Source organism: Salarias fasciatus, chromosome 15 (assembly GCF_902148845.1).
Source record: "Salarias fasciatus chromosome 15, fSalaFa1.1, whole genome shotgun sequence".
Lineage (NCBI taxonomy): Eukaryota > Metazoa > Chordata > Actinopteri > Blenniiformes > Blenniidae > Salarias > Salarias fasciatus.
Genome location: NC_043759.1, coordinates 12,918,025 through 12,930,774, shown reverse-complemented (window position 1 = coordinate 12,930,774; position 12,750 = coordinate 12,918,025). Strand labels below are relative to the sequence as shown.

The window sequence follows — 12,750 nt, the reverse complement described above, 5'->3', positions numbered from 1 at the left end:
TGTGCAGTTTTGCCATCATCCCTTTGATGGAGTTTTCTTCAAACTCTTCCCACTATGACTCGAGCAGGGACCCCCCCCCCCCCCCCCTTCCTTTCTTTCTTTTAAAAATTGTTGTGCACTGGGTCACTTCCACCGTGTTGACATGTTGTCCCTTCAGCTTCCAATTCATACTGCATATTTTGGAACGTCCTGCAAATTCCAGCCTCTCTGGTGGCGATCCAGCCGTCCTGATCAGTTTGAAACACGCACAGCCAGTTGCACATTCGGGTTTCCCACTGTGACGACACGTCCGCACACTTTTTTTTTTTTTTTTGGACATACCAACGCTGGCAGCACTCCCTGTCCCCCTTTTGTTGAATTTGGCTCCTTGGGACTTATTTTTATTTATCTTCCTGAACATGAAGCTCGAGCTGAGGGGGACATGGCTTTGTTGCTGTGGAGGAAATCCAGAGCGAATCGCAGGTGCCGCATGACGGACTTGGAAAAAGTGACTTATAGGGAGCTTTTCGATTTAATTATGGCAGGCGTGCTGGAGCAAGGCATCGCTGCACAGGAAACACTGAGGAAGATGGGAATGAAACATCCACTGGGTACAATGCAGCTTCAGTAGCAGCAGCTACTGTAGCGGTAATTCTACCTGCGAAAGAAGTCGTGGTCAGTTTGTAAAGAAAATAAAGGCTTCAAAGTCGTGGCAGGAATTCCTCCAGTCTCCGCATCTGCAACACGAGCTCCTCTGAAGTCCGTCACGTCCTGCGTTTAGTGTTTGAAGCTCTTTGGTTCGTGCTGCGATCAGACTTCAATTGAACGACAATTTGGAAGTTAACCCAGAACGGATTTTTCGACCAACCCGGTCTTTTTGGGTCATCTTCGGAGTTTACAAGGCAGCTCGCGTTCCTCCACAAATACTGCAGCAATCACACCAGGTTTTGTTTTAACTTGACTTAACAGAAAAGAGCAAATTCATCCTGAACTCTCCTGTCATTAGACTCATTGGATTTATTTTGATTTAAAGGCTTTGAAGTTGCAACGAGCAGTTATTGACGCGGCTATTCATGACTACGACGTTTCTGACAAGTTCATGTTATGAAAAAAATCTGAGCAAAGAGAGAATGGTTTGAGAAGCATCCAAGAAAATGTCCCTGTTGGGGATCTTTAACTGTAATTTCTCAACTCAGCGATTTCATTTTTGTGTTTGATCAGGTTGAATTGAAAGCCACACGTTAATTGTTTTAAAGGTTAAATACATTTCATTCTGGCAGACTTTGAAGTTGGGGAGGGGGAGTATAGGTGCATTCCAGTTGAAGCAGTTTACTGTAAACAGTATTTTATCGGTGTGAGAAGGGAAGATGAGCATCACGTCTGGCCTGACTCAGCACCGAGCTCCTGTCTGGTCCTACGTAAGAGCCCATCGGTGTGTGTGTGTGTGTGTGTGTGTGTCTGTCAGTGAGATTCCTCTCCTCCAGCGTCACGTCCTCCAGCGTGCCTCCCCCCCCCCCCCACCTCCCTCGTCCTCAGGAAAAGCGGCCGGCTGTTTTCCTTGTGTTTATCGAGCAGGAAGCGGAGCGGGCCGAGCGGCCGGGCTCAGTGTTTAGACACTTCGCAGTAGCGGCCGGCTCGGGCCCGCGGCCCATTGTTCTCTATCTGGCAACCGCCGGGGGTTATTTCTGTTATTGTTGCTTAATTTTGTCTGACATTGTGTCCGTCCCGAGCAGAGGAAGGCGTGTGTGTGTGTGTGTGTCATGGGTACATGACTGTGTGTGTTATTGCTTCAGAGTGTCTACGGTGCACTGAACCCAAAAACCACGGCGGAGAGGAAATCACAGACCTCCCGTTTCTACTGAGTTTGTTTGACAGCTCCGATCCCACTGTGGAAAAACACTTTTTTTTTTTTTTTTTTTTTTCTTGTTGCCGGCGCTGCTGTGAATCCCAAAAACACAGACCGTATTTATTATATAGGATGTCGGCGTGCGTCAGCTCAGTCCCGCCGGCCGCGACGCAAACGCTCTGTGAAGCGCGCTGATCATGTCGGCCGTCGCCTCAAAATGGATAAGTCTGCAGACAATGAATTTCAATTGCATACTTAAAATTCAGTGGGTACTTTCCACACACACACACGCATGCACGCACACACACACACTCTGTGATACCAAGGCGCCTGCAGACTGAATGAGAATGCGCTGCTTTCCTCTTGTGACGTTACAACAGAGCAGAGATCCCACCGTTGTCTGATTTTAGTGTTTCTTGTTACTCGTTTTTAAAACCTCTCGGAGCAGTTGGCACGACTTGCTTTGTTCGTTTTTACTCTTCAATATCAAAATTAATTGTAGGATTTTATTTTGGACAAATCTGATTAGAAAACAAGCTCATCAACGTGATGAAATCATTTTCTGAGTAGTTTTTAGATTGATTTTCTTTTCATTTAAGTGATGAATTGATGAACTCGTAGCAGCTCAAGTGTGTGACACATCCGTCTGCGGGGAAAAGGAAACCAGTGAGCCTGTCAACACTCATGTTTCCAATGTCAAAAAGCGTGTCAGGACCGTCCCTGTGCTGATACGAGAGCTGCTCACTTATGTTTCTGTCTGGTAATCCAGGGACGGCGTTTTTAATGGCTCGCCGTTTTCGTTGAGTGAATTGTCTTCCTCTTCTTTTCACTCCAGTCGAGGAGGAGCTGCTCATCGAGCGCGGCGTTCACACCGGCACGATCAACCCCGGGGACCCCTGGCAGACCATCCCGCACGACGGGCCGGTGGCTCGCCTCATGTACCGCATCCGCGTGCGCTGCGACGAGAACTACTTCGGCAACAAGTGCAACAAGCTGTGCGTCCCCCGGGACGACTACTTCGGCCACTACCGCTGTGAACCCTCGGGGACGCAGGTCTGCCTGGACGGATGGATGGGCCCGGACTGCCGGACAGGTGAGAAGCTGCCGCAGGTACCAGAGGTGGATAAGTTCAGCTAAACTTCGACAGTAAACAAGAGGCGAGAAAGAGAGAGGGAGAGGCTGATAGATGAGAGCTGCCGTTTGACAGAAGGTTATCGGCAAGAATAAGATTTACAACACAGTGCTGGCGCCTGCTGTGATTTATGGTTTTGGAGACTGTTGCAGCAATGAAGGGTCTATAAACTTTAAAAGGAGAATGTTGCGATGGTTCAGACGTGCTGAGGAGAGAGAGCGTACGTTTAGCACCGAGGATGGTGCAAGCAAGGAGGCAGAAGACGAGGAAGACGTCAGAATAATACTGGATGTGGGAAAAAGAGGGACATATATGGTTCGTGTGAGAATAAAGGAGGCAAATGATCCACTGTGGTGGCTCCTGAGGGGAACGCCTCAGAAACAAAGAACAAGGAATTGGTGGCAAAGAAATGAAACATTTCCTAATTTAATTTGTCCTTTATTCCTTTAGATTTAATGTAGATACTTAGTTTTTTGTAACTCAATTAAAAATACAGATCATGCAATATTGAATAATTCAGTGTAATTTATTCTCATTCAATGTCATTCTTTGTAAAATTGTCTGGAAATAACTATGTAGGAATTGACGCTATATAAATAAAGCTGGATTGAATTAAATTGAATTTGAAGCCAAAGCAGGTCCAGTCTTTGCTGTCGATGCGCCGTCACTCTGGAATTACTCGGTTTAACATGTTGATGCCCTTAAAAGCGCAATATTGACATTTTTTGCTGCCCTAAATAACAATCAATTTCTTTTGTTTCATTGATTCAGCGTTCATGTTAATGTCTTCTTGGATTGTAGACGTTTTATGAAACTTAAAACAAGAGGATAAGAACAAGACAGGAATAAAATGTCCTTGACCTAATTAAAAAAAATCCCATTGATTTTCATATTTGCTGAATGTATTGTTCTTAAACTACACGTGAACGATCCTTTTTTTCCTCCCATCTCACTCCTATTAGGAGCACTGGAATTTACTGAGGAGTGCAGGGCAATAAAAGTTTATGCAAATGAAGCATCTTTGGTGGAAATCCGGCATGTTTATGCCAGTGGTGCTTGTGGGAGGCGTTGGAGGAGAGCAGGGAGCCGTAATAAATCATCCAGCTAACCTTAGGGGAGGGAAAAAGGGCAGAAAGAGGAGGGGTGGTGCAGAGGGGCTGGTAATGTTGTACATGGAGGCTATAAAGTTGTCCTTTCTGCGCTCGCCAGCCTGTACGGGGTGCCATGAATTCTCACGTCTTGTTGCACTTGTTAGAGGAATGACAGGGAAACCAGCCTCCTCCTCCTCCTGCTGCTGATTGTTGCCCCTTCCTCTGATCTTGTTTCTACGGAAATGTAATGAAAGTCATGCACCAAACCTAAATATTACTCCTTTTTTTTTTTTTAATTGGCATCTCTTTTTTCGTTTCCTTCTTTTAGCAATCTGCAAACAAGGCTGCAACCTGTTACATGGAGGCTGCTCTGTCCCTGGTGAATGCAGGTAAGATATGAAGGAAAATCCCTTTTTCTTTTCTTCTTCCCTAAAAAAGACTCGCTGCTTTAGAGAAACGGGACGCTCTCCTGTGCTTGGCGTGTGGATCGGTGTCATATTATACATGCATTTTTAATGAGGCGTGTCTGTAGTGAAAGGTAGTTTCTCCAACCACCGAAAATAATGCAGCTGCAGTCGTTTTACATCCGCCGCCTCCAGTTGACGAGCTGGATGTGTCGAAGCGTGATGGATTTTCAGATTCCAAATGGAGGCACCATCACTTGTCGAAGCCTGTTTTCTTTTTTTTTTTTTTTTTTTTTGTTTTGTTTCATGTCAGCCTTTCCTTCCCTCGTGGGCATCTCCACCTCAGTTCAGAAGAAAAGGGCAGCGCCGCGCCTGCCTCCTCGTATTTTTAGCCCTCCCAAAATCCTCCTCAGAATACCAAGCATCTCATCGGCTTGCTCTGCGGCTCCAACTGAAGAAAGACTTGTCGGTGTGCGAATTTGACCGGTAGTGCAAACGTGCTGAGAATTGTCAGATCCCCTCCCCATCCGCATTGCGGTCCTCCTTGAAGGGCAAGGGGCAGCAGAGGAAATGAATATCCCGCTGTGTTATGTACATTTCCCAAAGTGGAAACGACAGTCAGATAAAGTGACGTTGGATTGTCCCCATAAGGTCCACGTTTCCAGGATGCGCCACATCCCGTCGTCATTTGTAAACCCCCCCCCTCTTTTCCCACCTGCCGGATGGAGAGACACTTGGAAGAAAAGGTTTCTGGCTCCGAGCCAAGCAGTGAGGAAACGAGTCCACTTTTTTTTCCTTTTTCTTTTTTTTTTTTTTTTTTGAGTCATCTTCATTCCAGTCAGCAAAGAGGCAGAACTTCTTTCATTTCAGAAATGTCAAGTTGCAGTCAACAGGAACAGTGTCATGAATAGAGAAGCAGCAGTAAAGACTTTTCCTGCAGGAGCATGAATTTAATGACGCCTCGGGTCACAGAAAACTAGCATTAAATCCCCTGGAATCTCCTTTCATTCCCTTTTATTTCATCACAGTTTTATGGGCTTTGCCTCGTTTGCCACGGGCTTTAGAGAGGCACAAAAGCCGGTACGTGCCTGCTGACGCCGCCGCATTGAAGCTTTTTATTAGCCCACATCATTAGGCCTGTCCCAACATATTTATCAAGAGGTTCGCCATGTCCCAGGAATCACATTTCTTACCTGCAAGTTTGCAAACTTTGACACGTCAAAGGTGTCAGGTTGTTGGAATCCGCTCCGTAAGAAATATGACGCCCCCAACGAATTTAAAAAAAGAAGAAAAGAAAAAAAGGCGGATGAGTAATCATGACATCAATGAGGGCAAAAATTAAGCCGCATAATGAGACTTTGAGTGCTGTCGAGCTTGAAAAGCCTAAATGGATCACTGCTGTTATTGCTGTGTTGTTGTCAAGCCCTCTGGAGCTAATCATATACAGTGGGGGAAGCATGCCAAGTATTCTCCTGGTGCCCCCCCCTTTCACCCCCCCCTCCTCCCCCGTTGGCCCGAGAATGGCAGAGATTTCCAAAGCCTCCGTCTCTTACGGCGGCAGTGGTGCCGTCTGCATCCCGACTCAAAATAGCAGTCAATTGACAAGACAGCTGGCGGGACGCCGCCGCCGTCGCCGCAGCGCGCCAACCTGAAGGTGCGGGAGCGTGCACGTATACACACCAGACACATGCGCAGCCGCTCGCTCGCTCTCAGAGCCGCCGTGCCACCCTCAAAGCCCCCCCACCCACGCAACCCGGGAGCCACTGGAAGTATTCTTAACCTCTCCTGCCCTGGAATGTCACCCTCCACTAAGATTAGTTGGTCGGAGGCCTTGGGATGTGTGGGGGCGGGCGCAGATACAATATTAGGTGTGTTTGCAGAGCGTGGCGGGGCGCACGGCTGGTTTGAAATCTGCTTTCAAGTTAGAAATGCAGCTTCAGACTTTATGTACTGTGATATTTTATCATGATTTATAAGTGCCTTATCTTAGAATGATGGGAAAGTAACTTAAGCTCTGATGCTCTCTTGAATAGCTTAATAACTGAGGGAACAGCTTCCGTTCACATCCATCCATCTTTTACACGACTATATGTCGAATTCAGTGTCAAACATAAGACATCTCTGGCGTCTGCATCATTATTTTCATCGATAGGGTATTGAGGATGATTTGACTGTCATTTTCATCACTGCATTAAGCAGTGAAGTGCAAAACTCCCTCAAGTGTTTTGGAAAATGATCATGTCGGTTTCGAAAGAGAAGAAGTCGCCACACGTGCCAAAAAGCAGATTCTTCACCGAGTAGGTGGATGGATGAGATCATGGAAATGAGTTGCTTCAGTAAAGAGGGTGATCGCTGCAGTGATTTATGGTGTGTGTGTGTGTGTGTGTGTGTTTGACAGATGTAACTACGGCTGGCAGGGCCAGTTCTGCGATGACTGTGTGCTCTATCCGGGATGCGTCCACGGGACCTGCAAGGCCCCCTGGCAGTGCAACTGTGAGAGGAACTGGGGTGGCCTGCTGTGTGATAAAGGTACAGAAAAATTTAAATTCCATCGCTTCCCACGCACAACGCTCTCACCCTGCATCTGCCCTCCAGCTACGGTTGCATGACACTGACTGATAATGAGTGAGCTCAGAAAAAATGTCTGGAGAAAACATATCATTAAAATATAAAGTACTCACATCGATCCTCCAGGAAAAGGAAGTTTTCCTGCTCTACATGTCCCAAAAGGTTTTTCATTTCCTTGTTGTGAAAGAGTTGTATCAAGACTCTTACTCTCTGGAAGCCAGTTTTTGAAAGTGGCATTGTCCTGTGGATAAAACGGCCTAAATGTAACGGAGATGTACTATTTTCACTTTGTGTAAAAACAAAACAACAAAAACATGGCCTTGTGGATTAGTTCTAGTTCTTCTTTGCATAGAATTTTCTTGCTAGTCTTGGGCTCTTTCACCATTTAACGACAGCTCGTGGCCCCGGCCGGTCACAGATCCCCAATTATTGGGCATCTAGAGGATTAACTCTCAATCTGATTGACTGAATATGTTGACATGCAGAGCATGAATACACACTGCACGGGAACCTCACGCTATACTGGGCAGCGGCAGTATACCGAATGACTATGCGTTTTAAAGGAATGCCAGCACATGTGTGATAAAAAGGTTTTCATATACTAGTGTTTTATTTACTTTCTACTTAAATGATCAATATGTGGATTTTTTTTTCTTTTTTTGATTTTAATTAAGTTGTGACTTTTTTTTTTTCTCATTTAAGTGAAATGTCCTTGGATGAGCTAGAATTATACAATGGCAAATGATTGCGGATATATCAGATTTGTTCACAGACCACTGTTGCAGGGTTAGAAACTCTCTGTACTGGTCTTTCTCCCTGACTGGAGAGCTGGATAGTTTTACTGCGCGTGTGACCTGAGCAGCGGCACAGACACCTGATCTTCCCACAGCCCTTCGTCACACAGGGCTCTTCAGGGGATGAGAATGGGTCCTAAGATCCTCGGTGGAGACAGATCCCTGCTCATTAATTTACCAGCCTTAAGGGTGAGCTGGCCTTCAGCCGACAGCGGGCGTGCGCAGGAATTCTAAAATGTGAAAGTAGAATGATTCTGCACAGCCGAGTGTCTGCGGATCAATAGTGACTGTAAGGCTGCTCTAAATCTGAACCGCTTGGCTGTGCTCTGTAAATACAGTGAAGTCTGTGAAGATGCAGTGTAGCAGAGTGGCTGAGAAAACAGCCCGCGCTTCCTGTCAGAGCGGACAGCTGGTGCTCGACACACAGCGAAGACTCCAGCAAGCTTTCTGGGAACTCCCAGCACCAGTGGGATAAATGGCGATGCCAGCAGAGAGCCTGCTACACAGGGCCGATCCAGCTAGAGCTCCAAACTTTGTTTCACTGTTTTCTTAATAACATTTAGAGATACTTTTTTTTTCCACCTTGTTAAAAAAAAAATTGGGGTATTGTTTTCAAATCTGCATTACCACCAGTGAGACGTTTACTAACTCCATTATTGCCTCCAGTGTCATCGCTCCAGATCACACAGTCAGTGTGTTTTGAGAAAGCTACACAGATGGAACATGCTCCTCATTATCCTCTGCAGATAGATTTTATGTAGGAGAAGAAGAAAAAAAAAAACCTCATTCTGCATCTGTGGGCGTTTCTCTCCTCCAGATCTGAATTACTGCGGCCGCCACCAGCCCTGCGTCAACGGCGGCACCTGCATGAACACGGAGCCCGACGAGTACGACTGCGCCTGTCCGCTGGGATACTCCGGAAAGACCTGCCACATAGGTCAGACAGACAGTCGACTTCGCAGTAATTGCGTGTAGCTGTGGTTTTAAACTTAAAGTTGTCACTTTTTCCGTGTACAACACACAGTATTTCATCTGTCAGGTAGAAATTCACTTAACATTTTCCCGCAAAGTCAAGTTTTGACTGACAGAAATGCAATGTTCCCTGCCTCCGTCTGCCCTCCTCAGCTGAGCACGCCTGTGTCTCCAGCCCCTGCGCCAACGGTGGTACATGCCACGAGCTTTCTGCAGGGTTCGAGTGCCAGTGTCCTCCAGGCTGGGAGGGTCCGACCTGCGCCAACAGTGAGTGGCTGCATTTCTCTCCTGGATGGCATCCTTTACAAAACGATTCCTTTTAAACGTTCGAAATAAATTTTTTTTTAAATCCTTTGAATCAATAATTTAATTAAAAGTAAACTGTCGGTGCTGAATGAGGCGGCGCCTGCTCTCCGCTGCCTGCACGCTCTTGTTCGCTTTGACAATGATCAAGTCCAACACTTTTTAGAACGTGCTGCTGAATTAGACATAAGCAGTGTCTGTTTTCCTCAGATTTGGACGAGTGTGCGTCCAGCCCTTGCGCTCATGGCGGCACCTGCATTGACCTGGAGGATGGCTTCGAGTGTGTGTGCCCCCCTCAGTGGGAGGGAAAAACCTGCCAGATAGGTACGTTTTCTATTTCATATTGATAAAATCTTCATTAAGTTTTTTTTTTGTTTGGTTTTTTTTTTTTGCACATTTTTCCCCCGAAACAAACGAACATCGTTCAAGAAGCAGATTCTGCCTTGCTCTCTCAACACGCCCGCCATGTTTTAAATTCATGTTTTGCAACCTGAGTCCCATGGCCAGAGTACAAGCAGTCAATATCCTGGATGAGCTGGCAGCCTGGCCCCCTTTTTTCTCAATGACTTTAAGAGCTACTAGTGTGTCTGTATCCGGCTGTTTGTTTGTCGCCCTTGGTGGCCATTCGCTTCTATATCGCTCACGTCCCGACCAGCGGACGTGAACAATATGAAGCCAGGAAACGGATTACGACCGGTAAACAAAGTTGGAATGCTCGTGTACAGTGTGTGAGTGTAATGGCAGGAAAGGGATCCCGGGAGTTCAGTGTCGTCTTACCAGCTGGGATCTCGGCTTACAGGCCGCTATAGGCCTTCTGTGTTACCCGGCGAGTTGTGTGTGTGTGTGCGCATGCAGAGTGTTGGGTTTCAGAGAGAGAGGACGAGTGTGTGCAGGAGTGCAGCAGGACTCCCTGCCGACTGCCCCCCTGCATCCTGCACCCTCCACATGCATGGAAGTGATGAATGTTTGAGCCAAACTGTTGTTTCCACTCATCTGATTTTGGCTTCAGGAAATAAAAAATCCCTTTGAAACATCTTCTGTCAACGTTGATACAGAAGTAACTGCGCTCATCCTTTTCTTTCTCTTGGTTTTCAACTCGAGCAGGTTTGAACTTTTTTCATGGTGCCAGTTCTTTAATGTTGGTGCCAGCAGGGGCTTCAAAGGTTGGATCTCTGTTGTCTCTTCTGTCTCGCCGTCCCTCCTTCAGCTTCCTTTGACTGATTGTCTTGGGTCTCCTTCTACTTCCTGCCTCCACAGATGCAAATGAGTGTGCAACACAGCCCTGTGTGAACGCTCACTCTTGCAAAAATTTGATTGGTGGATATCACTGCGACTGTTTTCGGGGATGGTCCGGACAAAACTGTGACATCAGTCAGTATTGCTTCCTGAATTTCCGTCCTCCGATTGGCGATTTCTTCTTCCGTCCTCTTTCGGACGCCTCTGGCTCACTTCCTGGTCACACAACTTAGTCTTAGCCGCTCACTTTCCCCACGTGGCGACCGGTTCCTGTCTCCCTCGTCGTGCATGCACAGATAGTTCACCAAACTCTGACAGTTGCTTCACTAATTATTTCTTTTCCAAACCTTTATTTAATCAGTGCACAACCCGAGCTGCGAGTTTGATCTGTCGGCGGATTGGGTGTTATTTTAAGGTTTCTCATCCGTCACATCTTCACCTTCCTCAGATATCAGCGGCTGCCACGGTCACTGCAAGAATGGAGCAACATGCAAGGTACGGGCGATGCGGGAACGAAATCGTGGATGGATTTGAAAGCTCTTCTTTTCGCCTCTCCTTTGACTGCTTGTCGCCGTCGTCTTCTTGTAGGGAGGCCCGCGGGGTTACCACTGCCTGTGTCCTGCCGGCTTCTCGGGCACCCACTGTGAAATCCAGAGGAATAAATGCGACAGCGGGCCGTGCCTGAACGGAGGACAGTGCCACTCTGTGCTGGACAGCTTTGTGTGTGAATGCCCACCGGAGTTTGCCGGACAGCTGTGCGAGGTGAGTCCCGACTCATGTAACGCAGTGAAAGTATTGCCACAGTATCGTTATCGTAGCAGTCATCTCGCTCCATCATGCCGAATCATTGCCGTGATTTGCCCAGGAGTTGTGTAACATCGCATGTCTCCGGCTTGGAAGCCGAGCCCAGTTTTGATTGCACGCTTTGTCTTGTAAATCATGGGTTTTCGCGTCTTGCCAACATTACGTATCGGGGTTCTTGCCACAGCCTTTCATGTACGAAGTGTGTGTGTGTGTGTGTGTGTGTGTGTGTGTGTGTGTGTGTGTGTGTGTGTGTGTCTGGATGTAGGTTAGTAGTGAGGAAACAGACACTTCACTGCATCTCTGGGGCCCTGAATGGAGGACATTGCTGGTCAGGAGCCAATCCTGAATTAGCATCTCTACTATAAATACGAGCCACTGTGAATGAGGTGACTCTGGATTTCTGCCCACATACTACAAAGGTCTGATGCCTGCTATGGCACGGCGTACATTCCTGCCGCGCAGTGCCAAAACTACAACACCTCCTGCATCAGATCGCTCTGATTAGTATCTGCTTTTACGCTTCTTAAAAGTGTGATTGTGCAATAATGTTCTGCTCATTCTTGATCCGACTGTCTAAAGTCTCATCTCTGGGAGGAAGCCAAGAAAAACTTTCCTAGTTGTAAACATTCATGTAATGACAAAATGTTAATTTCTTTTTTTTATGCCCTCAGTTTCCCATCTAGAAAATACATCCTCAAATACTTTCTTTAAACAAATGATTCACAAAGTCAATTTGTGTTTCTCTGCTGTTAAATTTAGTTGTGGGCCTTTTTTTTTTTTTTTTTTGCTTTGAGCTAATACTTTTGGGATCGAATAATTCATTCTCACTATAGTTAAGCTTTCTAATCCACATATTTTGTCTGTAATCGTGAGTGATCGCTGAATTAATTTCATTTTTTTTAGATTAAATCCGTTTCTTCTTTTTTTTCTAGTGGCCAACATCTGAATTATGAGAATTTGCTTTGGCGGATCAGTGACAGCAGTTACAATAATGCGCTGAAGATTTATTGACTCTCTTGCCGTCAGGCGCGCTTCTTTGACCACACACATTGAAATGCTGAAGAAAGCCATGTTTCTGGCCCTTACGGTTAAATAAACTGTGTGTGACCAGAAGCCTCACCCACCCTGTTGCCCCGCTCGACCTCCCATGTTCAACACCTTAAATGGCAAAATGGTGAAATTCACCGTTTATGCACGCTGGGCCTCTGTTGACACAAACTCTGAGATTTTCTATCCAACCTCGGCATTGTAGAATCTATGAAGGGCAAAAGCTGCTTGAATGGCCTCTCTGGCGTTTCGTGATTTATCTTTATTTTCTTCTCTGTGGCTCTGGATGCGACAGGCTTTACTATGGATCGTTCACCTCATACCTGCTCAGTTTCTCGCCATCTCCCCTCCAAGGGTTCAGTGGTGGCGTAATCTTGCAAGATTAGGCCAAGAAGAGATGTAGAACCAAAAGCGTGGATTCCCTTGATAAGCTTAGTGAAAGTTTCTGAGGCTTATGTTGCTCGTCCACTTACCTTGGGTTCGTCGTGAACCGCAGCCGAGGCTTGAGCCAAGCTAAGCCGCTCGCCTACACACACTTCAGCTCTGCTTTCACTTTCCTCGTCGTCGCTGTAGC

General features: G+C 46.6%; 1 protein-coding gene across 3 annotated transcripts in view; it reads left to right on the top strand.

Annotated features, from left to right (window-relative positions):
- jag2b (jagged canonical Notch ligand 2b) overlaps positions 1–12,750 on the top strand; it is a 42,927-nt gene that overhangs the window by 20,756 nt on the left and 9,421 nt on the right. For 2 of the 3 annotated variants that reach the window (XM_030110014.1, XM_030110013.1), the window contains 9 exons: positions 2,661–2,918; positions 4,377–4,437; positions 6,851–6,981; positions 8,632–8,751; positions 8,940–9,053; positions 9,300–9,413; positions 10,347–10,460; positions 10,774–10,820; positions 10,914–11,087. In XM_030110014.1, the coding sequence (XP_029965874.1) occupies positions 2,661–2,918; positions 4,377–4,437; positions 6,851–6,981; positions 8,632–8,751; positions 8,940–9,053; positions 9,300–9,413; positions 10,347–10,460; positions 10,774–10,820; positions 10,914–11,087 (1,133 nt within the window). The remainder of the gene's footprint in view (positions 1–2,660; positions 2,919–4,376; positions 4,438–6,850; positions 6,982–8,631; positions 8,752–8,939; positions 9,054–9,299; positions 9,414–10,346; positions 10,461–10,773; positions 10,821–10,913; positions 11,088–12,750) is intronic. The other variant, XM_030110016.1, reaches the window with a different exon arrangement.